General features: G+C 42.2%; 1 protein-coding gene across 1 annotated transcript; it reads right to left on the reverse strand.

Moving 5' to 3' along the window:
- Positions 1-26,966, reverse strand: dipk2ab (divergent protein kinase domain 2Ab). The gene is made up of 4 exons (XM_040126729.1): positions 26,505-26,966; positions 18,686-19,577; positions 6,033-6,336; positions 1-2,494 (listed from the first exon to the last, which is right to left on the reverse strand). Exons 2-4 carry the CDS (start codon positions 19,337-19,339, stop codon positions 2,148-2,150), a joined length of 1,305 nt encoding a protein of 434 aa, XP_039982663.1. The 5' UTR covers positions 19,340-19,577; positions 26,505-26,966; the 3' UTR covers positions 1-2,147.
- Positions 26,967-27,623: the final 657 nt, after the last annotated feature.

Below are 27,623 nucleotides of genomic sequence, written 5' to 3' on the forward strand. Positions count from 1 at the left end.
ATTTATTTTAATATTTAAACCCACTAAAAGTTGTAAATACAACTTTTGAATGAAAGGCACAGAGAAAATCAGACAATGCTGATATATTACTCAAAAGAAAAATTACAGTACAAAAGTGAACAGTTAGTTATGCACGTACAAATCCCTCCAGGTACCTCCAGAAAGGGGAAACAGAAATATATCTGACACAACAAAGAAGCGGGTGCTTCAAAACCACAAATACATTAGCCAAACCTCTGTTTATTGCTTTTCTTAATTGACAAGGGTCACACACCAGCTCTCCTGGTGTTGCAGAAGGCCAAAAAGCAACTGCTGTGCTTTCTAGTGTCGCTGTAGATAGAGTGGTTCATAATTACTTGATTACTGGCCTGTCTAATGACTGTGCTACACAACACTCCATTGGGAATTTAGAGTCTGTCTCACAACACCAAGACAGATGATGTAAGAAAACCTATGGGGTCAGAGAGGGGATTTGTTTTTTAAGGAAGATCTCTCATAAATATATTACCGAACGAGCCTATATTTGTGATCATGATTTAATTTGTATGTCCACTGAGTGTCAAATCGAACCCAACCTCTAAGTGGTGCTGAGTGTTTAAATATTCAACTGAAATTTCTGGGCCACAAAATTTAAAAGTACAGGTCAGAAGCCAGTTCTGGAGCAAGGACAAAATTTAGGATCTCTTCATTCCCTTTTATACCATTTACTCGATAGAGCTCAGAGCAGGCAACACTTGTGATAGAAGTTTGACAATAGGATTCATTTATCAATTACAGACATTTAAAGAGAATCTGGCACTGGAGGCCACTATTATACAGTTTTATCATGTTGTCTAGTCCTCTTAAGAATCACTTCATTTTCCCCTTTCTTTTAGTCAAGAATTTTCGACCTTGTTGAAGCAAAACGTGTTGAGGCCTAACTGATCAGCATTTATCAATCTTAAGGAAGATTAACAAAGCAGGGGGGCTTACGCAACAGTAAGTATTGCCAATCTTTGACTTGGTTTCTTACTGAAGAGAAAATCAGTATGCAAGCCTGCCAGATCACATAAGATTGTGTACACATTAAGGTTCCTTTTGGACAGCTCTAGTTGAGAACAACTGGAGGGAAAGGTGCTGTCACTCTGTACTGCTTGGGGTTTTTAATATTACATATAGCCTCTTTGGTATAGGCACATCTACATACAGGACCACCACTGTCTAATTACCCCTTTCCTTCTTCCTATGTGCTCCTGTCTCACTCTCTCTGGTTCCTGTTAAAGGGGGGGGGACTGATTGCCACAATCCTGGAACCTGGAAATTGAGTGATTGAATGGAGTAGCAGGAAATTAGACTTATATAGCCATCAAGGGTTTTCTTTTTCTCGTGCATGAAAACCAAATCCCCAAACCCTGCCTCTCTCTTCTCTACCTGCAGTAGCTTGGCCTTCCCTGCTGCCTGACAGCAGGAGATTCATGCAACCTCCATGTTCCCTGCAGCCATGCTACAGAGAAAAAAAAAAGCCATGGCACAGCAAAAATGTAAACGCACCAATCTACTTAAATTCAGCCCTGAAAAAAAAAGAAAGAAAAAGAAATAAATAAAAAAACAACAACAACAACAACAACAACAACAGCAACAACGACAAGAGATCCTAAGGGCAAAATGAGAAAGGAATTAAGATTCAACGTTATAAAACACACCAGTTCTGATGGATTGAGGAGCGAACAGCATGATGGATGTAGTCAGGGCTGTGTGATGTTGCTTCTGTTGTTGCTTGGACGCTCTGGTTTTTCATTAGCCTGGGTCCAGTGAAGGATTCGTTTACCAGAGTCCCTTCTCAACCCCCTCCCCAAGACATGGCAGGCCCACTCTGGTAGAGGAGAAGGTAACTCTATCCCTTCTCTAACCCGGTTCTAACCAGAATATCTTAGTGCCAAACTTCTCTTTCACACAGGAGCAAAGTCAGGTAAAAGCTTGAGCTTTAACAAATCTGCTTTGAAGTTGGATTCTTACACTTCCTGATGCAAGACCTCTACACCTTCCTGCTCCACTGCACAAAAGGGAGCAAATGACATCATGTACAAGAACCAGGATCTCAAGAGTCCGGAGATAAAGAGTACAGGATCCAGTCTCTCAGTGCTTAAGGCTAACGCCGACTCCATTCATTACCTGGCTGTTGCAGACGAGGAAGCGGCAGCTAGCTGTGTGAGGTATTCGCGCAGTTCCTTGGCCGCCTGGAAGCGGCCGTAGCGCTTTTTGGGTTTGGTGCACTCGTCCAACAGAGCCTCGAGTTGTCCATCTTTCGCTATGTGGGTGGGAGGGTCATGGAGGAGGCCTCCAGTGGTGCCCCGCCACGTAGCGTACCGCGACAGCAGGTTCTGGCAAACAGCATAGTAATTGTGGTCCACAGTGACCCTGGAACAAAGGGAGTCCTTGGAGAAAGAAAGGCAGGCCTCCCTGTCGCACTCCTCAAAACGGCTCTCATACCACACATCGTAGTTTTCTGGCTTGTCTGCAGGGAGACAGAGACAAAAAATTAACACACGGCTATAAAAATAAACAGATCATTAAAAAATAGTCATTAATATTGATAGAGTCGTTGATGCTTAACATTCCTTTCAAATACATAAAAGCATTTATTGGGTCATAAACTTGTTTCTTACAGCCTTTTCAGGTGAATATGTAATGAGATCAGGATATGTAGGTCTTGCAAACTTTGATGAAAATCATACAGCCAAAAAGGTCCTGAATTTATTACATAAAAACATGCATTTATAATTTTTTTGTATATAGCTTAGGAGTTCCAACCAGCCTGCACTTTACATTTTAGATGGCTTCTCTTTTCGCGTAGTAAAAGCATTTTTCTTTTCACCATAAAATTTGAAACATAACAGATTTTAGTTGATTACAATCAACTGTTTTTACTGCATCTGACCAGGAAGAATAACAGTTTTTCAATATGCATATTATTATCCAGGAAAAGAACCTGACCAGAAGCCAACAGGACCAAGGTGCCACTTTTGACATCCCACAGGTACTAACAGGAAATGCTTTTTCAAAGCACACAGCAAACAACTCATCTACCATTTCATTTGACAGAAATGAACCACTTTCCAGATTTATTGAGCAAATAAAATTCTTTCTCCAGCTCATTTGACGTTGCAAGAAAATAACCTGGAATGATGAGAGAGCTGTTGGTTTGTGCATTAAAAAGCAGATCAATAACATTGTTAGGAGGGGGGACGGACCCAGAGGATGCAAACACATAATCAGTGTATCAGCGTTGTAATGCACTTCTCCTCTGGCTCATCAGAACAACTCAATCAAACATCCAGCACTACTGTGTTAGCGAGGGGCCCCTGTGGCCCCCCGTAGAGGAGGGGCACATCAACCTCAATCAGCGTAGGTGATGAAGATGGATCTTCCTGTGTATGTATGCCACGAGTGTGTGCACGCGCACACACATATAAAAATATACGTGCATAAGCAGCAAGGTGAGGTGAAAGCAATTAATGTTTCGGAGCTGGCCATGCATCACACCTCAACACTGATTGACAGATGACACACACACACACACACACACACACACACACACACACACACACACACAGTGGGAAAACAGAGCACCTAAAAAGAACAGGAGGGAGAAAAGGGTTCATACTCAAGGGCGAAGATGAGCACAGCAAAAAAAAAAAAAAACCCCTTTGACACTCAAATAAAAGCTAAAAGAAGTCTGAGGTCTCTTTACTTGAACCTCAATTCCCTCTGTTCCATTCTTGCCGGACGCCTCAGTGTAACAAAGCTAGAACATTTCCAAAGCAAATAAAATCATTTCCAATTCAAATGAGTGAGAGAGCAGTGGATGAGGTAGGCTTCCTAGCCTCTCTTGTCTGTGTATACGGAATCTTCCGTGTTAAGGAGCTCAGGTCGGACTTGTATACGTTCATCTCAGCCCTCTGCCTTCCCAGGGCTGCACTGAGAAGGGACATTGGGCCTGAAATGCTTGTTAGCGTGGCCTTACTGTTGGCATTCAAGAGTACGAAACAGTTTTTACTATGCATGCCTGTGTTGGAGTGCATTATTGAATGTGAGTGCAAGAGAGAAACTGAGTGTGTGTAAATGTTTCAAGTGCTGTTGCATGTGTGTGTGTGTGTGTGTGTGTGTGTGTGTGTGTGTGTGTGTTTGTGTAAGCCAGTGAGCGATTGTGTCGGAGAGAGAAGAGAATGAGAGTGAGTGAATTGTGTGTTACATTATACAGCACGTGTTTCCAAAAACCACTGGAGTTGAAACCATCCTTGAACGCTATAAACTCAATGATGGGGAATGGTTCCTTTTGCACCATTGGACTGTGCAAACACACTGCGCATGGCACAACTTGAATACGGCATGCATTTTATCTTTATTTATCCACAAACCGACCGCATCAATATGGATGCCCCTAACAAGAGGGTGGAACAGCGCATGGCTTTCTGGATGTTTAATTTGCAAATCAATTGGCCTCAGTTTATACTGATGAGATTCGCACCACACAGTGGAACTCCCTTACAAAATTGGGCTCTAATTGTAGGGATTGGATTCTCCGCTTGTTGAGCCTTGGGAGGTTACTGTGCCTATTTCCTACTGCTGTCCGACACATTGCTGTGACCTCGTAATACTCATTACCGTCGTCATCCCTCTTCTTCCTGCTGCACCCTGGTGCTTGGCGCACACACAAAAAGATCCAGGCCCACAAACAAACAAGAAGCACATAAACATTCTTGAGGCTTAAACTCTAAATGGCCAGGGTAAGCAGCTTGAGTTGTCAAGCTCTAAATGTGTCGGTCAGACAAAGAGAGTCTCAACCTGGATTGTGCTTCAGGACTTGCAAAGGGCTAGTGTGACAGGGCGGAAAATTGCAGCTATTGGCAATAAGGTAAATATACACAATTTTGAGCACGGCACACACAAACCAACATATTCGCACAGAAAAGGAAGTACAAACCCTATAGGGGAAAAACTACGGGGCATGTTGGTGTACCCTGACATGTTGTACATCAATTGCGGTTTTCTGGTGTCTGATCTTGTAATTTGGCAAAACGGCACTCTATCTCAGGATAAATTCATCACAATACTTCCCCTCCAACCAAAAAAAAATATATATATACACGCACTGTTTCTCACACACACAGCCAGACAATAGTTATATCTGTCACAGGACACAATGGTGGAACCTCAACACCTAGCGCCACAACAGTTTATCACTTTAATAGGATTTCCGTAGGAAGGGAAAAATCTAAGAGCCTGACTGGGTGGTCGTCCCTTTCTCTGAAGTAAGCCCAGGAAGGGGGACTGAGGGGTAGGAAACTGCCATACTAAGTGTGTGATGTATAGCCGTTTCTGTCCATGTTATGAGGTTTATACTGAGAGGCGAAAACTAGGGCAGCGGAGATGGCTCGTTATCCGAACGATCTTTGCTTTGATGGGGACAAGCGTGCCGAAGGCAGAGGGGGTGCTGGAGGAGTGTATTTTTAGAAGAGAGGAGGCTTCAAGAATGCGCAGAATTGTCCACAGCCATCTGTCCCTTGAGGCTTTCCCTCAAACCTTCTTAACTGCCTCATAAGCTACAGTTGGCAGTTACAGTTCTGACATGAAGTGCAATGTTTTCTAGAGAATCCAAGCTACATTCACTGTTTGAATCACACTCTGGCTTTTGGAAAGTCTGTGATTGACAATTAGACGATGGAAAGGACGAACAACCAATGTATGAGGAGTCATATTATGAATAAAATTAATGGTTAATTATCACTTTTTACTGTTTAAGAGAAGCACCAATCTCACGCAAGTATAAAACCACCAATGACAGCTTCTTAACTTCATTGATAAGTGATAATGAGTGGTAATGTTTGAAGGTGTGATAGACATGCATGTTCGCAAACAAAGAGGAATTGTCATGGCAGCTGGGGGAATAAGCTGTATTATGCATTACTCACAGACATTTGGACATACACCCACACCCACACCCACACACACACAGGGCACATGTTCAGGTAATGATGGACGCTTTCACTCACTCTGCTTGATCAGCCTTTTGTCTGCCACGAGAACGTTCTCTGCATCAACAACGATAACCTTTCCATCGCGTGGCCCAACTGCGAAGTTATCAAAGCTGACATCGAGCAGGTAGAGGGCAAACTCAAAGTCGTTGTTGGTGAGCTGCTCTGCGATGTCCATCAGCTGGCGCGCCAAGTCTACCCTCTTCTCCCAAGGTGCGTTGTAGAAACTCCACAGCTCCTCGCCCACGTAGTTGACAGCTACCATGCGCCCACATGCTCCCAGGTACTTGGCAAATGGCCACCCTTCATCTGAAGGAAAGCTCTGGGAAGGAATAACAGAGAACCGGAATCGTTGATTTAAAAACAGATAAAAAGAGTTCAAGCTGTGTAGTGTTAAGTTGGCTGAAAGAAATGCTAAATTGGCTTTGAAAAACAGAGGCTAACACATGAATTGCTAAACCCTCATATTGTCAGAAAATATCTGTTTATCTTGCGCAGAAATCAGTTTCTCAATACAGCGCCAAAAATAGATAACAATTTTTAAAAAAATCCCAAACACCAAACACAGAGTTGCCAAGTGCACACTTAGGTAATTTTTGATACACAATTCTAAGCACAATAGTTGAAAATCTGCCAAAGGATCATGTGAAATGAAGCCAGCACTGGGTTTAACAGATTAAATTTAATAAAAGCAAAAGGGCAAGTATGTGTTAGCCATACAGCTATGACCTGATGTACACTGCTATTCTCAGTGCTTCTAGAGAACTGATAGGGGGTAATTTGTGGTAGCAGGAGTTAGAAGGAAACCCTTATGTGTTCTGATGCAGCAGCAAGGCAATTTAAACTGCTGCATGATGTTGGCTAGCCACGTTAATGCTTTTCGGGCATGCTGACAAGAAATCGCTGTTTTATAGGTTAAAACTGATTAATAATAACAAGGTAATACCGGTAGCAGAAAGTGGTATCAATGTGGCTGCACAATACCCTACTCTCTCAGATTTACTCAACTTTATTGAGGTAAAAAAAAAAACTGGCACACATACACAATTATCTGCAGTCACTCAGGGTCAAGTGGAAATGTCTGCACTTGCAAACACACAAACACACACATATAGACAACTTAAATGAGGTGGGCGTAAAGCAGCTGCATTCGACAAACCTGCTAGGCTGCTAAGCGACTGGATTCCGTAGGTCTCATTATTGCTTCCATCTCTCTCCATGAGCTCTGGTGTCTCACACTTTCCCTACAACTCTCTTTTCTCCTGGTCCATTTCATTGCCACAGGCTATCACAATAGGTGGACAAATTAATGGAAAAGAATGGAATGGAATCCCCCCTTTTTGCAGCCCACATAAATTTTGGTGCAAATGCTAAGCTTCCATCTTTTACAATACATCCCAGTGCCATCGGCCTCTATATTTTACAATAAACACTCGGCCATATGCTAGCTTAATGATAGCCCACAATTCCTATGTAACAAATCTCTCTTAGGCTGCTGTTTCTGGCAAGCAGCCACCGCAGACACAGAAAGAGAATCAGGAGCGCTCATGTTTCACAGCAGCCTCAGTAGCCCTCCCTTTCTGAAACCCAATCGTATCTGAGATATGGCAGGGAACGCACCATGTTAGTGTAGGTAAGGTGTGAATACTATGACTGTTGTCTCTCACTTTACACTTGTGATAATTCAATACTTCACCAGCTTTCAATTTCTGTCAAGAGAGGGGTAGGGTGGGAGGTGGGGGTTAAATATGCATGGCTGACCTCACTCCCTTTAAACTTTAATGAAATACAAATTATTTAAAAACGTACATTTTACCCCCTCCTCCCCCCGGCCACGCAGCTGCTGCATCTCAAAGACAACAGCTGAACTCCTGCCACATGGAGACTGTGGCATCAAGGAAGTACACATGACCAAAGAAACCATGGCTAGGTGAATGAATGACTATGCTGCCATTTCAATGTTCATTGGTACACCATTGACTAGTGTTGAGACATTCTTATCTCAGACACTCCACAACCTATGCTGCTCTTAAGCTCTTCTATTACACCCCATGACTAGGCTATAATTTGCAAAGTGTTTTGAAGGCCGAAGCATGTAACCCAGCTGTGATATAGTACATGATACAACAAGCTGATTGCAATTCTATTTGACAGCTAAGAATACTTTGCAAGAGGTCTTTGACTGGAAAAACAACCTTGGAATAATCTTAAGGATGAAAAATTGTTGATGCAACAATTATAACAACTTTTTAGACTCTACACAGAGGGAGAGGCGCACTTTTACAGTCTGTTTTAGTGGTATAACTCAATACCTTGAGCAAATGTCTTGTTCAAATCAGTTTTAAGAAAGATACACCACCAAAAGCGGAAGACAATGATAAACTCCTTGTAGTGCGGTCTTGGTTGAGCCTATTTCACTGAGGTGACCCAATAAATTATGAGCCAGTCAAAAGTCTGTACAGAAAGCACTACTGGCTTCCAACAGCCTGTCTGTCTGTCTGTGCCAGTCACCCTCAGACTTGGCAAGACTCACCCAACTTCCCCCAAAACTCTTGGCTTAATAGCCTTCCTCTACATTTTCTGTTGTAACAAACGTGACAGGAAGAAGAATCTGAGAAAGGAGGCATGTCTCAAAAGTGAGCAATTCCAGTGTATACCAAGCGACAAAGGATAATGGTGGGCTGACTGCACTCCCAACTACTGAGTACTGTCTGGAAAGGAGACAATCTCAGACTACTGAGATACTGCTAGCTAACCAGCATTCCTACATTAAGGGATTTTAGGATTAGAGACTTAACAGGCTAAATATCTAAAATGGCTTTCTAATTTTTTGACGTTGGTATAGCAAGATTAGGTTGAAGCTGAATCAGTTGGCACTACATCCCTATTAGGCCCGCTTCCCTTTGACCCAGATTCAAACCTCAGGTCGCTTTATGTTGCTGCAAATCTAAGCGGATCTTGGCCTTGTTGACAAAACTTAGCCTGTCCAATAATACGGCTAAACCTTTGCTTTGTAAAACACTATCCTCCCTCTCTCACCCCTGCAGGGCGGACGGATACATGTCAGGAAGGGGTGGTGATGGTGGGGAGAGCAGGAAAGGAGAGGAGAAAGAATACAATGGAGACAGCAAACAGAAGAGACAAACAGTGTCTTTCACTTCTCCGCTCCAGTGGACAGGAGAAATAAACCAGCAAAGACCTGCCTGCTAAACACATCTTTCTCTTTGTTGTCAGGTTGTAGCCTGAATGGGAGCAAAAGTAGAGCCGCAGCAGATGGGGGGTTGGCTGATGGGAGGGAGGAGAAGGATGAATGCCCTACGGCTACTTTCAGACACTGTCAATGGCTGTTATGAGAACGCCTTCATGTCTGTGCAGCCCTTGTCTGCCGTTCTTAACACAGATGTCGCTCATTCTCTGCGCTGACAGGCTCATTGCACTTCATCAATTACTGGGGCCCTGAATACTCATATCTGGCATTTTTATGAGCTTCCTTTATTTAAATTTTATATGCCATAAGTCTAAAGGTAAGAACTACTGAACAGTATAGGCAGGCACATGGAAGTGGGAACCTGAGCTTGGATTCAAACTTGCCCGTTGCAGGGGTTGATAAATACTTCACGTGTCCCACCAATCATTCCCTCTTAGCACTCGTTAAACGGTTACTCTGCAGAAGTCATTAACGTTCGCAATGAGGCGTTGAGGAGGGAGGACGAAATAAATTGGAAAGCCCAGTCTAATATTACATCCACTGCACTATCTCTGAGCAGACTTCCACAGGTAGTGAATTTTACCAGTTGCCTGCCGATGATGTTATGCTATTGAAAAATACTAAGAGTGTAAAACTGCCAATGACACATCCCAGCGACTTTTACTGCTTTAAAAAGGTCTTATCGCTTCTTGTACCTGTCATTGGATAAAAACCTTTTATTTCCTGCCTAGCAAAACCTTTAAATTATAGAAACTGGTGCCAAACAATCTTATTTTCTGTACATTTTTTTTGCTGGAATTTCTTGCATTGTTAAAGAAATAGACTTCTAGGCCCAAGTCTAGTCTTAGTAATCTAATCTTAAAGGTTGTGTCATTGCACTAGAGTAGCACTGACTGGGGGTGTTTGTGCTTTCCACTCTCCTCCCTCTAATACAACATACACACTGGCATCGTCTTGGGGGGGGGATTGGAGTGGGCTGAAACGAAACAGGGCCACAGACAAATGGAGCAGCCTCTGGAGAAGAGGATGAAACGAATGAGGCGAGAGGCGCAGGAACACACACCTGCGTCCTGACATCTGCTGACAAAGGCATGCCCATCTACTAGGCCACTAGGAGGAGGGCATGGGTGTGTGTGTGTGTGTGTGTGTGTGTGTGTGTGTGAGTTTGAGAGAAGCTGTGCGTGTGTGTATCTATGTGAAACTGGATCCGAGTTCATGCGAATGAGAACATGCAACGTCACCAGAGCTGATAACAACCTTCATTCAGGGGCCGAGTGAACATGAGCAGCTCCCCAGATATTGCCTTGGCTGGCCTGCAATGAACACTGGTCCATCAAACACGCATATACATACACAGACACGCAAATATGACACAGACCTGTGTTTATAAATACAAGATTTAAAGGAACCAGTCGCCTTCATCCAGCAACCACAACTACTTACAGCAAAAAGGAAATTAGTAGTTTGCCACATAAGTGTTTCATGTGAGCAGCTTGTGAAGGCCCTGAGAAGGGTGTGGTGTAAATTCTCAACATTTTCTGTCCTCAAAAAAACCCCACCACTTCAGGGCAAACAAGTTGGAACAGGACTTGTCAAAAGTCCGGGGATCAAACGGTAACGTTGAAGACGCGTGGCGGACAAACACATTTAGTCAGACACAACAACAACAGCAACAAAAACCCCTTCAGCCCTGATGTTGCAAAATGAACATTATTCAGCCTGTTTATCAAAGGGGCTTAGCGTTAAGAAGGAGTCACATCTGCTCTGCGAGGCTGGGTCTGCCAAGCTGGACTCAACATGTCACTTTTTTGTGCAGCTTTCCTCCTGACCTTGTGTGTTTGGAGGACATGTGGTGAGACCCGTCTGGCATTTTGCTGGCCATTTAAGTTTAAAATCCAGTTTGTCAGTCCACAGCGAGAGCTCAGGCCCCACAGGGAAGCCAGCGCTAACTCCTCATCTCGGCACACATGGCGCACACCCTTTCTTCTCTTTTTCTCTTGTCTCCTGCTGCTGCTGCTTGTCCTGCTAAGCCTGCTTTTTCCCCTCTCACTTTGTTCCACCCCAAACCCTGCAATACAGGGCAGTGATGCTGTCTGTTCCAGACATGGAAGCCAGGAAATGCCTAGTCAGAGCACTAAGCTGAGGAGACTGTGTGTGTATCTGTAAGGGAGAATGAAGTGTAGCGAGAGACAGAAACTGTAAAGTGTATGTACCTGAATTTAGAATAGGCCCTGCCTCTTTCTTTACCAGAGATGCAATTCAAAGAGTTCAAAGTCACAGTTTGTAGAGCTGGCAGCAGTCTTGGGATACAGGAAGATTATTGAATGAAAAAGACTGAAACTAGGAAGGACTGCTGGGTGCATCTGCATACATGCATGTTTGGAGAAGTCAAAGCCAATAAGAAAGTAATAGGTTAAAAAAAAAAGAAAAAAAACTGAGCTCAGATGAGAAATCAAAACCAAGAGGTCAGGTGGAGAGTCTGAGTAAAACTACATATAGTTTGCTTGTGCAGCACAGAGGGAAAGAGCATGCAAATGATTAGGTGAGCTCCACCAAGCAGTGATAGAAATGGGTTAGCTAGATCTTTGAGTTCTGCAGGCCTCTGCTTTGTAGAGAGAGAATGAGAGCAGGAGGAGGAATGAGAGCACAGGACAATGCAGCTCTGGGTTGCTACTATACACTGTACTGCTAGCTGACAGCTGAAACCCTTTGCAGACCTTAACCTGAGCCACTGCGCACAGAGCCACCTCATAAATCCCCTCCGCTGGAAGATGAGGAATGTATTAAGTCATAGGCAGTGGTGTTGACTCAGTCTAGGTGGTATTGCCGCCCACATGGCTCGGGAAGAACCCAAGTGAAACTTGGCCTCAGACCTGAAGGCTGTGGATTTGAGGCCAACATCAAGGGTTGCATATTTCAGAGCGGGCCAATTATCTCGGGGGCAGCTGGTGTAATGAGTAGGCATACTGCTGTCACTGACCCTGCACTCTAACCTCTCTGCAGCACAACACAGAGAGATTTTCCCTACAAGGAGAAATCAAGTATCATCAACATTCTAGGAGGTGCCAGCCTATGACCAGGTCTCTTAACATCTACACTGCCAGTGAGGAAATTGATTAGATAAAGTTCCTTTACCAATTGCAAGGGTAAAAATGCTAGAGACTGGAAGATGTTAATGTATATCCCCGACATCTCATTTTTTGACAAGAACCAGGTGCCTGGCGCTTTAAGGCACTGGACAATTTTATTACTGCGGGAAAGCTGATGAGCTAAAAAGTGCATTTTGCTGTAACATTTAGGCCCTAGGCTCTTCAGCACAGTAAAGAGCCACTTGTTGCAAATCTATATTGGCCATCTTAAGGGGCCCAGGGGGAGTTGTGAATGGGGTTAGACCCTCCTGCATTTAAGAACTGCATCTTCGGGAGCTGTCCATAAGGTAGGCTTGGGTGCAGGCTATAACAGTAGGAAGCTGGGGGCTGGGGGAAGAAATCTAAAAAAGGAGCTGGTGGGTGGAATGAGGGCAGGAGAGGGGGGCGTTCAGCCACAGGCATTTACCTAACCAAACACAGCTGTCATGCGTGTGTGTGCATATATGTGTGTGTATTTGGAGAGAGGGAGAGAGAGAGAGAAAGGATTATGGTAACACAAGCAGTCTGGCTCATTCAAATGGGGGAAAACACCACAAGGCTCTGGCTTGTACAACACACACTCACTCACACAAACCCTCTGCTCTTCTCCTCCTCCTCCCTCTCTTCTCCCCTTTCAACCAGGCCTCCATCCAGCAAGGGCAGCCAAAAGAGGGGAGTCGGGCCCAGATAACTCCCTGTCTTATCCTAACAGGATTCAGTCTGTACACAAAGGCCTATAAGAATAATGAAAGGGGGTTTGGGAGTACTTGAAGCAGGGTTAAGCAGCGTACACATCCTCCTCTCTTATGTGCTAAGAGCGTCACAATCCCCCCAACCCAAAAACAAAAGGTATTAATCACAGACAAGTAACTTAAATACTATTTACCGGTGGACCTCAGCCACTGAGCTGGCCTTAGAGACAGAGGGCTTGCACTTAAGCCGGGATAGCATGCAATGTCTGTGATTAAATGAAAGAAAGAAATAAAACTAAAAACAAAACAAGCTTTGATCCTCTTTGTAAAGACGCATGGTTCAGAAAGCCAGACCATAAGATTGCAGAGTTTTTCCCCCAAATTCTGTCAGGCCTATAGTAGAGCATGACCATGTGGAGATTAAAGAGTTTTTTTCTTTTAAATATAAATCATTGTGGAAATCTTGTGACCACAACATCTATCTTGGTGTGCAAAAGTATTATGCTCCACTTGTTTTACTACTGTTTAACTACTGTAGACAAAATATTTCTTAGTATTATGCAATCCAACATTACCACTAACTACCTGAGTAGCCTCTGAGAAAGTCTAAAAAAATAACAATTACCCTTCATAAAGAAAAGCATATCCTATTATATTCTATGCACCATACTCTAAAATAATTGCTTTTATGTTACAGATAAGGTGGTATGTAAAAAGAATATCTACATATGAATTATCGTTTATCTAGCCTCTTTATTGTTTGGATTCCAAATTATCAATTTTTTAAAAATTATACAGCTCTAAGATTATCTGATTCATAGGTGATGTGGGCAGGTTGCACATCTACTTTTGGCCTAATACATTTAAATTTATTTTCCCACTAAAAAATAAATCAGGGTTCAGTAGGTCACAGTTGAGGTAACACCTTTACCTCACTTTGTGTCAGTAAAAACCCTGAATTTATCTCATTTATTTTGGCTTAGCTTCCCAAAGTGAATGAACATCATAATAGAATATGCGGAGCGTCATTAAATCAACAGCATACCAAAGAGGCATCCCCCCCATTAAAAAAAAAAAAAAAAAAAAAAAATCAAACAAGCTGCTAGTGTTTTTGCTGAAGGTGCTGTGAATGTTTACTTTCGCATTTGTGTTAAAATGCTGCTGTCAAAAATCTTAGGAGGAATAGGAGATAAGGTCATCCTTGTAATCTCTGTCTTCCATCTTTTCTCTGATTTAAATCAGTGTCAGACGTCTGTGTTCAGGGAAAAACAGATGGTGTTGTATGAGAGGCTCATGCCTTCCAACGAGTATGTCTCTGTGTCAGGTGAGGCTGGGGTGCTGAATGAGGAGGGGGATCTATGCAAGGTGAGGAGAGATGGTAATAGAATGAGAGAGAGTGGTGTCTGGGAGAGCACAGATTTGAGTCTGGAGGAGATGAGAGTGCCGCTGACTGAGTTAACCCCCCAGGCCTGTCACATCCTATTCTCAGCTTCACTGAGCAAGACAGGGCTGAGGACCAAAAAGGGTGCAAGTGCAGTCACATGCTCCTGGCTAACTCACCAAGCTTAATGATTTGGAAGGGAGGACTAGGCCAAATCGAACTAATTTAAGGTTGCGCCAGATGTACTCTATCAAACACAACCATCACCTGATGAATCAGTGAGTCATCTAGCCTGAGGAGAGAAGCCAAGGATGACAAATAAGATTCTAGAAAGGGAAATGAGAAGAATAATTTACTCACTTTTCATGCAAACCAAGTTATTGTCAAATAAGAGATAAAATTAAACAGCACTGTGTAATTTCTACAGTTGGCAAAGTTGTCCCTTGACACAAGTAGATTGATCACAATAACAGAAATATGTCCAGGTCAACTTATCTGTGCAACCTTTAGACAAACAACATTGGTTAAGAGGAAACAAGAGAGAAAACAGATTAAGTTGCATAAGAAGCCTCTCATTGCACATGGATTTTCTTGTTTGGCTGTCGTCATTTTGTCTTCCAAAAATATTTATTCCCCAAAGCCAAATTGTCTTCCACGTGACAGAGCAGTGGGGGTTGTGTGTGTGTGTGTGTGTGTGTGTGTGCGTGCGTGCGCATATTGATGCGTGCGTGCTTGTGTACTGCACAGCACACAGAAACCGCATTGTTGGCCAGACCCAAAACAATACAGCAGATTGTTTCCCACAGACAAAGAGGGCTTGGTTTCTCATAGAGACACAGGGCCGATTTACTGCCTATGGCTTCAAGAGACTGGAAACAGAAGCCATTCTAAGAGACAGTGCAGCTTACTGAACAGCAGAAATGTTATTCACATTACTCAACTGTGTAAAACCAGGGGAGAGAGAGACAGAAAAAAAAAATACAATAATCACAGCATCGGCGACAAATGACAGTATGAAATCATTTACACTACATATAATAAACTAAATTTGTACACTGATTGATACTGATGTCTCCAACTCACTGAAGAAGTGTTAGGCCTGACAAGAAGGATAAGTAATAAATTGTAGAAATAAGGATTAGGTGTCTTCAAATAACTGGACATAAAATCCAGTTTGGTTTGTTAAAACCAGCTCCCACGAAATAGCACTAACCCCTGGCAAAAAAGGAGACCAAGGTGTTGTACTACAGCACGTCTCCTTTACAATCTCTATAGACACCATTAATTCTTTATGGTCTACTGCTGCCCAACCTTGTGCATAGGGTCTGTCAGCCTCTCAGCAAATTTTCTCCTCATCTTTTGAGTTCAGTGATGCTGACGAAAAGTCAGAGCCCTCAGGATCTGTGATTCTCTGAAATGTTCGGCACATTTCTTTGTATATTATCCATCCCCATAATCCATGTTCACCATCTGTCACCACTGGCCTAGTGCATACACATACCCTACAATTCTCTCTTATGCCCACAGGTCACAAGTTCAGGATGACATCAACATTTCATGAGTCCCTGTAAACATGCAAAAGGATACAGGGAACAGGGAGTGAAGAGAGCTGTGGACAATGTGTGTGCATGATGTCTTGGTGCGTGATGTGTGCAAGATAAGGATGGGGAATGATTCACCGAGCCTCTCAACTGGGACATAATGGCATTAAAAACACTGATCGAATTATCTGGCCAGAGTTTGTGGAGCGTACACAAAAAAATAGGGAGGGATGACCCAGACAGAAGAAAGATGGAATGAGAAAGAAAAGAGGGGAAGGGAGGAAGGGGGAGGGCAAGCGCCCACACAAGGCTAATCAGATTTTATAGATTGACCAAACTAAAAGGCTGATCTCGTCTTTTGTCGCCTGGCATGCCCAGAGGTGTCCGGCCCTTTCTGAGTATGTGTGCGTGTGTGTGTGTGTGTGTGTGTGTGTGTGCGGGGGGGGGGGGGGGGTCAGAGTAAGTTATTGAATGTCTACACGGGCCATGACCATTGTTGCTCTGTCCCCTCACGAGACACGGTCAATGTCAGATTGAAATTGAAATTGATTGGCTGCTTGTAAATCAGTGAGGGGAAAAAGGAAGTGGATAGTGCTTATATGGTTGCTTTGACATACAGGATGACAGAATAGAGATGGATTGTGATATAAGCGTTCAATCAGTCACAGTCTAATCAAAACTCCACACTTAAGCCTCAAAACGGGCAAAATTTTTTGCAAGTATGTCTTGGGTTTTTGTCAGTTCCTTTAAATTGTAAATTTCAACTAAATCTTGATTTCTTATTGTAATGCTGAAATAAAGACATTAGTATAGGTCAAAACTTTAAAAAGCTATTACTTTGGAAGATTAGTGAAGGATCAAGAATATTGGTGTTGACACCACTTGGCAGCCCTGCAGAGAGATCCCGCCACGACCTGTCTCCCCCCAAATGACAGGAATTCAGTGGACATAGACGTATATTAAAATCAAAAACAACTTTGACCATTTACAGATGCATTCTTGAATAATTCAAAACTGCCCTACATATAGCGTTAAATATGCAGTATTGCCGCCAGCCAAAATCTCTCATGTTTTGGGAGGCCATAGCTCTTAAGCCATAGCTCTATTCTAAGCAGAGGAACATTCGTGCTCCAGATAGCCGGTGTGTAGTCTTGATGTAGACTAGAGTTTAGGGAGGGTGTAATAACTCGTCTCAGATCAGGGTGGGAACTAAGATTCCCACCCTGTAATTTACTAGGGGCTTTGTGGGCCAACACCCTGGCTTGCTTTGTACTAATGCTCTTCTTTTGCTTGTAGCTAAGTCTAGGAACCGTGCCTTAACAATTACTCTGAAAACACCTGGTGCCACACATCAGCTAACAGACACCTCTTTATCAAGACAGAATATTTCTTCAAAGAATGTAACAGTCAAACAATACTCAACAAAAAATGAAAAATAATGGGAATCGAGAACTGGTACCAGTTGAGAACTGGTTCTGAACTGTCTGAACCATCGGAATTATACGCCTTTGAGCTTATCAGTTCCCTTTATTGATGCCAGGATGATTTTCTGACAATTGCGCATTGCAAAACAATGATGTCAAACTCATGCGTCTGCACTGCTGGAAATATACAAGGAGGAGTCATTGGCGATGAGGAAGAAACAGTCCAAAGCGTGGCTTAATTTCACAAAGAAAGATGATGACAGTGTTAATCGTGACGTCTGTAAAATTTTGATTTCAAGTAAGGGTGGAAACACCAGCAATATGCTGAAACATCTTTCTACATAACATGGGCTTAAATCCCAGGAATGTCATGTATTTGACACTCTACGCAGGAGTGCCACCGCTTGCCAATTGAGAAGCACGGTTATTACTGAGGATAAATATCCAAGGTTTAGTAAAATTAGCACCATGTAGGCAATTTTAGTAGATTTTTTTCTTTGACTAAGAAAAAAATAAAACAGGGTTTCCTATACATATGCTCTGTCTGGGCGACTGGCCCAGGTAGATTAAGGGCCACCCAGGTAGATAGAAATCACTCGATTTCAATGAGATAAATCTTACATTAGAATGCCTTATTTCACTCGTTTCAAACTAACTAATGTTCAGCGAAACACCTGTCTTGACTTGCGTGTGTTGCAGTAACTGAGTGGGAACTAGAGGCTTCTTTGTGCACAGCAGCCTAGCTAGCATCTACCAATAGCCTCTCATGACTTTTTTTTTTTTTTTTTTAAAGGGGAAATCTGTAAATTGTAGCTACAGAAAATAACCTGGGTTACATTCCCCCCTTCTAAACTGCATGAGTCTCTGCATGCACATCGGTCACATGCTGCGCCACCCACCATCTCAAGTAGATTCTCAACCTGTGGGATACACTGTAAACGAAAATAGCGGTTAAACAGTGGAGCTTTTGCACAGCTGAGTAACATGCCTTTTTCCTACTGTTTCTACACTGTGTTCAGAGTCAGAGATATTAAAGCAGTTGCGTTGACACTGAAAACCTATGTAGACCTACCTTTTTCCACACAGAAAATTTATCAGGAATCATTAAGGGAATCGATAAAGAATGGGACTGAAAAGCAGAATTGATAATTAGTATTTGTATAAAATCGTATAAATTCCTATCCCTCATGACAAAATAACCGTAAAAGCCGCAAATTATATCACATACACATGTTGCCTTAAACAGCATCTGTCCTGAAAACATGCAACATTGAAGAAGGTTTAAACACTACAGTACCTGTAATACGAGTGGTTCCGGGTTGAAAGCCAAGGTCATGAGCAGCTGCATTCTCTCTGTATCCTTGAGGTTCTTGAGCAGGAAGCTGCCTGAGTCTTTGGTTTCAGCATACCTGCGGACCACACGGTCCAGCAGCCTCTGAGAGGGGCAGTGCACCAGGTCTGACCAGCCCTCCACCACCTCTGGAGTCAGCAGACGAACATCGCCATTGATCCGCGCAAATTCAGTCTTGTACATTGCCTGGATAAGGTCACAGCGCGGCCTGCCTGTTGCCCTCTTGCAGATTTTCTGGTCTATCTCAGCCAGCTCCTGGTTGGAGCCAAGCCGTTTAAGCACCACACGACGGGTACCCTCCCTGGGCTCACCGTACTGAGCAAAGTAAACATTCTTGACATTGAATACGTCTAGGAATCGCAGGCGACCCCAGGTCTCAAAGGAAACCTGGCCGTTCATGAACTTGCGGCACCAGCTGGTGCCAAAGCAGGCAGGACACTTGTTGAGGTTAATGAAGCGTCTGTCAGTGAGCTCATTCTTCTGGAAGGAAGCGAACAGGTTGTGAGTGTTCATCAACAAGATGACAAACAATCCCACCACCAACAGGAGCTTCAGACAGCGGTACAGGCGGCCAAGTTTGAGAGGCAGGAAGCGCAGCATGATGGGGATGGGGCAGGGGCAGGGGCGGGGGTCTTGAGGGATAGGGAAGAGGAGAGGTATTGAGATGATCGTCAGGAAGCTAACCTCAATGCCTCTCCGTCATGGTTAACTGAGGTACCTTCTAAAGCGGCAGGCAGGGTCGAGATTGGCACAGTTGCCCCATGCCTGTCTTTGGCAGAGGCCAGTGAGTCATGTTCTCCCCTCTTTGTGTCTGTGTGCAACTTCGAGTCAGTTGGGCCTGAAAGCAAAGAGAGAGGGGAACGCATTACATCAGGGAAAATTGAGGGGCAATTATACAACAGAGAAGCACTTTCTCTGGCATATGAATTTTTCTCACAAATTTGAATTTCTTGGGTCATTGTTGAGATTTCATTACTTTTCAAGCAGAGATGGCCCACAGTCAATGCAATAAACCTGCCTGTGCCTATTTGAGCTCTCTCTCTGGGAAATCATTTCTTGCATACTCCTGGCATAAGATACATAAAAGGTATGGAAAAGGGGAAAATAAAGTGTCAGTGATCAAATTAAAAGGAAATGTACAACACCCTCTCCTAGTATAAATAAAATGTGCTGCACTCTGAGGAGGATTCCTCAGAGCACCTCCCTCTGCAGCTACAGAAGTATCCATCACTTTTCCTCCCATGCACAGCAAAAATGGCACGCTGTCTGCATACCTCAACAGTTACACTGGCTCAGAAATCTTTTTTCGCTTCAAATGGATGAATCTTACTTTGCATTGTGAAGAAAGTCATCCTGTGTGTAGTTTAACCTTTGATCAGAGTTGCTCCGCTTTGTTTTAATCATGCTTTGAAGTTGTTTCTTTGAAAATGGCTGGTGTCACTAAAATAACGTTTGTGGATGAGGGGGGAAAAGAATCTGTGAATACCTCCACTAGTCAGCAGAGAAGGAAATGATAAAAACTGAGCAGGGACAGAAGAGTGTGGGATCGCACTATGAGAACAATCCTCTCAGAAAGCCTCACAAGGCACCCATAGTCTGCCCATGATGAAGCCATGTTAGACCCCCCCAATCAGCTTTTTAGCAATGAATCTTATAAGTCTTATAAGTCGCTTTACGAAAGACAATGACTCAGGCCATGCAAATTAGACATCCTCAATTAGAGCTCATTAGGACATGGCTATTAGGACAGCTGACTTGAGAGGGCATGGCTAACGAGCAGGCACAGTAGTGTGATTAGTGTGCGTGTCGATGGGTTCCTTGCATTTTGCTTTCAGATTGAAGTGGCTGAGATCTTGAAGGAAATGGGGGCTTGAGGCAGCCAACAGAGCAACAGTTTTGAGAGATGTGCGGCTGGCGAATGTCAGATAAGCTGAATACACTACTTCTTACCTCACACCTCTGTCTGAAAATACCTCAAGCAGATCAGACCAACATCAGTAATGTAAAAATAGACCATATCCAAATAGGGGAGCTACAGACAGCAGTACTACATATCATGTATTTTTTTATTCTCACCACAAATCTAAAACTCAAGTAATGTCACTCAACTCAAAAGTGCACTTATGATTTTCTTCTTACCATTTAAGAGATAATGAGAGTGACAGGGTTCCTTTAAGTCTTTTAAATTGAATCTATCTTTATAAAATTTAAAACGCTGCATTAAACAAAATAGCTACTTTAAATCTTAATAGTAATATGTCACCAATTTCCAAGACATGGGACAACATTTATTTATACTGTGTATTTTAATGTTAAAATGAAGTACAGTGATAGTAATCTTAGGCTGTGCTAATGAATCATTTAGAGGACATGTTTTGAATATATCACTTCATACCCACATTGACCTGAGATACTGCAGAAGCAAAAAAGTACAAAAGATAATTCATAATGCATTTAGTCGAGCATGTCAAATAACGAAACTCTAGGTCCACATCATGCTGACTGACAGAATGCCTTCAGTTATAAATGAACCTCAGTCGCATTCAGAATGAGAAATAAAAAGTCCAACACAATAATTTAAACAGTGTGTAGGGGGGGAAAAAAAAAAAAAAAAAAAAAACTAATTCAAAGTCTACAAGATATTCATATTAAATTGGAAAAGGAAGATGGGAAATAAGGAAATCAAGTCTGTGGGACTTGATTTCAAACAACTTCAGTGGGAGTCAAAACGATGTGTGCCTTGTGCCTCCTACTAGTAGAGGAAGCAAGAGGAAGCTGACTGCTTGAGAATAAAACTGAATATGCTGTTGCTATACGCTTTCGATTCAAGTGCCATTTAGCATCTGACACAGGCAGTCACAGTACAGAGGTGGCTGCAAGATCTTGGCAGCAGATAAAAGATTTACCAAGGAGCAGCAAAGGGCACAAAGGGGACGAAACACAACCTCAGCCAGGTGCCCGAAAAGATGTTCACCTCTTCATCCCTGAGAGAAAGCAACAGAGAGCAACAGAAAGCTGGAGCAAGCTCCGAATAAGACCTGGATAGTGCAGAATAATGAGATTGACTGGTGACTGACAGAGTGTGCAGGATACATAGCTTCTTCCTCCTCTCCAGAGAAAATGTTAGGTCTCAATTACCTATGGAGCGTTACCTGGATTATGTCAATGACTGTCCGAATTGCTGGTGTAAATGATAAGCTAAACCTGGCATTTTCTTTATGTTAATGAGAGACAACCCAGGTGTTAAAATGTTTAAAATGTTGACAGTGAAATGTGTGAATCTGCCACCAGTGGCTTATCATTGATCATGTACTTTTCTTTATCATGAAGCAGGAGCGCAGGGTTTTCCCTACCAGAGAATGGCTTAGGTGCTGCTCCTAACGGTTTCTGTGGAGCGCCTTAGCTGAATGAACGTACGCAAAAAAGTGACATCAGAATGAATGTAAAAACAATGGTGAGAGTTCTATGTGTGGACCAAAAAAAAAAAAAGCCAACCTGGGGAGGTGGGGTGGATGAATGACCTGTCAATCAACAATCAGTCTTTGGACTAACCTTTTTTGTGATTGGTGTGTTACAGATGCTCATCGCCAAGCTAATCAAACAGCTGACTGGATAATTCTCTGTACTGTCAACTCGGGATGGTAGTTACAACCATCAACTAAAATTTTAGTTAATGTTAACAGTAGAAATCGCAGGTGGAAAGAAGATATAACTAATGTAACCTATTTTACAACTAAAGAAATTGTTAACCTAGTTAACTTATATAGATATTCATGTACGGAATTAAGTACTGTTAGCCAGCGAAACTAGTTATGTGACATCACATAAAGATACCTTGACTGAACTAAAATTAGATACTACTTGGTAGCTAAACAACGTTAGGCTGTGTTTACACGTCACGTCTTTGTCAGCTGAAACAGCCTGTCAGAGTGCTTTTTATTTGTTATATATAAAAAAAAAAAAAATGCTGTTCCAAAATGCAAATCCAAAATGAAATAAAACACAAAAACCAACCAGAAACTCTTAGGACCAATCCAATTTTACTCCACAAATGAATATTGGTGATATAATTTAACTGTAATGTCATATTTCACTGTGATCTGATTTGAATATAATTAAGTTTTCCACAACTACCTTCTCCAATTTTGACGTTGCTCTTAGACATGACAGGTCTTGCTGCTCCTCTTGTGAATGGTCAGCTGTACAAGTTAGGGTAATCCCCATATATTTTCATTTAATTTTAAACACGTTGTTTGGTGAACTGAATATACTCTTGACTAGAAGTACAATCAGTGTTGCTAGCTTTCTTTCACATATATAGTAAGGATAGTGGTCGAATTTCCTTCGAATAATTTCCCCAGAACCCAGACAGCATTGCCGCTGTAATGGTTTGATTGAGACCCGAACATTCAGCTTTACTGAAAGGATGGCATGATAATTTAGGACGGGGATATTTTTACCTGGTAATTACCCCACTAGACTGCTTCTTGTGAATATTCACCTGCCAATTTATTTATTTATTGGTTTTACTATCTATTGCTGTATGCCTCTCCATGGTTGAGAGTTATTTAACAGGAAATGCAGAGAGGAAGGCAGGACTCTATGGCAAGGTTGCCTACTCAGGTTTTTGACAAGGGTAAAGGTCACTTTAACCTCTAAATTAAAGCCAGATGCTTTGTATTCTAACATAGATGTTACCCAACGGAATACAAGGGCAGTGAAATTTAAAGCAGTGTTTTACTTTGGACAAACCTCATTGTGCCCACAGAAAACTTGTGTTTTAAATTAGCCCCCCTTCTCTACTCCTCCCACAGTGCCTCTGCTCCCTGCGCACTCTGTGAGAAGGAAGGATCCACAATATCAAGAGGAGAACCTTGTTTAGAATAAGCACAGAATTACCTCTCATCATACACAGCCACTGCCAAAAGTGGGCTAAGAAAGTTTTTCAGCGTACTCAGTCCACAAAGTACAGCCGTGAGCGTTTCAAAAGAGAGGCAAAGAAAAGAGGGCAAATCAAAGGATGCCTGACTCCTCATGCATAGGAGATGAGTCTTGCATTCAAAATGTTCCAAGTTTGGCAGATGTTAGGAGCCGCAAAATGGCTCATTACTGGGACAGAATAGGCGCAAGATGAAGCAATAGGCCCCATGTTGGCTTAAAACAGAATGACAAAGGTTGAGACAGATGAAGATAACATTGTGATATCCTAACATTTCAACTTTTATTAAACTCAGACTTTGAGATTGAAAATCCAGATTAAAAAAAAAAAAAGAGGGAGTTGAAAAAGAAATTTCCTTCCTGAATAATCTTTTCCACAGCTCATTGTGTAAAACTGTTTTCGGATAATCATGTACGAGGGCAAGACTACTCTCAGGCTAACCCATTTCCTTCACTGCACCTGAGGCTAAACTTCATTATGATATAATGAAGCCCAGCCACACATGAACATGCTTGATTAATTCCACTGGCAATGCAAAAGAGAGTGCAAAGACGAAGTGGTTAAAAGGACTGCTGCAGTGTAGGAGTGAGTAAAATAGAGAGAGAACAAGAGGAGATATAACCAATGTATAGCTAATGGACAGCAAAGTGAGAAAAACTGAGTTATTGCTCTTGTGATGGAAATGAATGGAAAGAGATCACTTGAATACAGAGTAGCAGTTCTCCATCTCTGAATGGACAAACACAACCACACACATGAAGGTGTCTACCCCCGGAGACCTTGGTATTACCACAAAGCCTTACTCAAAGCTCGGAGAAAAAACCTCCCCTGACCCACCCCCTCTTCCATTGCAATGTGCGGCTCTAGCTGGAGAGAGGAAATACTGTTGCCAAGGTTATCGACTGAGGGAGTCAATAATGTTTGATCACAAAAACATTCAGCCGCAGCCGGATTGCCTCAGTAAAGCAAAGATGTAGACAGTGATGGATAGATATAAATGACAGTAACATTAACATACCCAATGGAACATTGAGTCATCAGAATATAAACACTAATTAGCAGCATCCCCACATGAACATTAGACCATTCATCTCTGGCCCAAACTAAGCACTAGAGGTTTTAATGAGAATATCAATGGTATCTGTTTTGCGCCAAAATGCCGCAGCTGTTTGGAAGGAAACACTTGAACTGGGAAGACTTTCTCCGGACTCTGCAACTAAGAACATGTTTGCTTTGTTTAATTTAAACAGCTGCACATTTTCGTGAGCCAGCATCACTGAGCAAAAGTTTGAAAAATTGTCATATATTTACATCTCATATTAATGCTATGGCAAAACAAATGTGTCATCTAAGTGAAGCTACACTTTAACTGATAAAAACAAGCTGCCAAAACAAGCTTCAGTTTAAACAAATGGGAGATATGTTTGGATTGTGAAGGGGGGGTAAAACTGATTACAGACATTTATTATTTAATTTAAAGGTCATGCCTAATGTAGCTCCATCTAATTTCGAAGTTGCTTTATCCATTTGATTTGGTGAGTTTGGAGGTCAAAAACAAAAATATACTGCTCCTGTGGGAGCCTTTAGGGTACACTTACAAAGCATTCCCCTGCTGAGTGCTGAGAAACATTCAAATCAAACACCAGCAAAACATCTTAAGTGTATCGGTCCATTTTCATAGTTCCCCTGTCGACTAACCTTGCAGAAAGGCTTCACAATTAGTCTTCTGTTATGAAAAAATTAATTCTAAGCAGCTCATTCTATTCATTTCTCTCTGCAAAGAGAAATTCCTTAGGACTTATTATAAGCTTTATCTGGACCAAACAGTATGACTGCTTTGGTAGTCTATTTTTCCCCTTGAAGAGATCATGGGCAGAAGTTTGCAAAGAGCATACAATCATTATAATGCCGCAGAAATCTCATGGTCAGATCGACTTAGCTATTATTATAAATTATGCTTTAATTTTCAGTGCCTGAGCCTCTCTCTCTGTTGTCAATTTTCAATCACACAAACAAGGAAGGCAAATACATAGCAAATCAACCCAAATCAAGCTGGTCAAGTGGAAACCTGTTGAGGTATAGTGGTTTGATATTTTCTTGAAGAAATATTTTTGACAAATAAATCTAAAATGTTAATGGTCCCTCAAGCAAATATGTATCCTCCTAACACCAATACCATTGCTATAGTTTAATATATTTTCTGCATACAAATAGCCAAAGGAATATGTTTAGAGGGTTAAAAATAACAGCACATTCTCGTCTATCATATTATCCACATCTGCCTGACTGTACGTTGGATTCTGCATGATAACACTCCATTGCAGTTTTGTGCATGATATCATTTTAAAGCCGACATTTAACTCTTGTTTTGGTACCCGTCAAGGACATGACTTATATTCTCCAATTCAAGAAACAGCTACCGAGAAGATAAGAAGACTAATTGCAGGGCAGGTAACAAACCAAACGGTAATTTCGAGATGCAGAAGATAGTTCTGCTGTAACAAAAATGACACCACTAGCAGCTCTAATGGTGGTAATGATAAACTTCCTGTCACCGTTCAGGGGATGTGGGCATCTGATAAGAATGTGTTTTTAAAAACACTGTCGTGTTGACGCTGTGTCAAAGTGTCAAACATCCTCTTACGTTAGTACGTAATGAAAACCTGAGAAATACACTCGGTTTTTTTTTGTTTTTAAATAGTCATGCAGAGGTTCCAAAAATTAACGTACAAGCGACTCATGAAATTGATAGTGTGCCAGGTCACGTTATTAAAATTGTTGTTCAATGGCAATAGGGACTGCAAAGAGAAGAACTGTGAGACGAACCTGGCTGACTTTTTCCTCTCCGGGTCTGTAGTAGTAAAATGCTCAGCGCTCAGTTGATATCATTCTTCAAAGTTGCGGCTACTTAGGAGGCGGACGACGGATACTTGAAAACACCGCCGCCAGTGTCTAAACCGATAAAAGCTTCTTCAGAGCTCGACGAGGGGCTCTATCAAGCAAACTCACACGGGCTTCCCATTTCTAGCTCCTAGGTATCTAGCCAGCTAGCCTGCTAGCTGCTGGAATAAACAGTTGGGATGTCGAGTCTTAACTCTTCATATACCGGATCTTTCCGACTGGACGACGTGTTCCTCTTCATAAAAGACAACACCATCTGTGTTGTGGGGTAACGTCCATATCAGTCCGCTTATCACGAGTTCCTTTGTGGTCGCGGAATTGCCTCTTTTCTTCTTCTCTCAGGCAGTTGCTCACTCCTCTCCAACACCACAATGGGTTCTGTTTCGACTCTTTTCAGCACCAGCCTCTTTACTCTTTACGACATCCGCTGTCTTTTTACGGCTGTGGTTGCTAAGCGATTGTTCTAATATTGTCTTGTCTGGAACGCCAACCCCAGTGCAAAAATTCTATTTCTTTTCTCTGTCCCTCCATCAGCCCAAAAGCAACCTTTTAAGGAGAATAGCAACATAATCTAAAATTAAACTTTATACTGGATTAACATGTCGTGCAACTTAATGTGATCAGAAGGGGAAAAAAAATACTAAACTTGAAATGATCATTGAAATAAATTACATGTCAACACAAAACTGTACATATAAAGAGATGCTGTACAAAGTGTTATAGACAGACTTTGGTTATATTGGGCTGCTTTGCTGTAAGAATGAAGCATTGCAATGGAAGTTATGTGGCCATAACTGGGCTAAAAAATCAGAGGTGTCAGTTTAAAAATTGCACCAAATTTCTTAATTATGAAGGGACAATCCTGCGAAAATAACATGACTGAGACAACTGGAACGCGAAGATAAATGTCTATAGATATTTAATTGGGCTGTGAAACTGTGGTAGCTTTTTGTATGAAAAACTAGCCCATTGTTTTCTTTATCAGATTATAATCAGTTGAAAATTATAACCGTCTCTAGAGCACCGATGGGCCGAATTCAACTT

This window comes from Xiphias gladius, chromosome 5 (assembly GCF_016859285.1).
Source record: "Xiphias gladius isolate SHS-SW01 ecotype Sanya breed wild chromosome 5, ASM1685928v1, whole genome shotgun sequence".
NCBI lineage: Eukaryota > Metazoa > Chordata > Actinopteri > Istiophoriformes > Xiphiidae > Xiphias > Xiphias gladius.

Bases quoted from the DNA above. Each gene is read 5' to 3' on its own strand.
- dipk2ab (XM_040126729.1), bottom strand. From the start codon at position 19,339: ATGCTGCGCTTCCTGCCTCTCAAACTTGGCCGCCTGTACCGCTGTCTG. The intron at 6,337-18,685 runs GTACTGTAGTGT...ATTCCTTCCCAG, and splicing joins CGGAACCACTCGTATTACAG to AGCTTTCCTTCAGATGAAGG. The intron at 2,495-6,032 runs GTGAGTGAAAGC...GTCTCCCTGCAG, and splicing joins CAAAAGGCTGATCAAGCAGA to ACAAGCCAGAAAACTACGAT.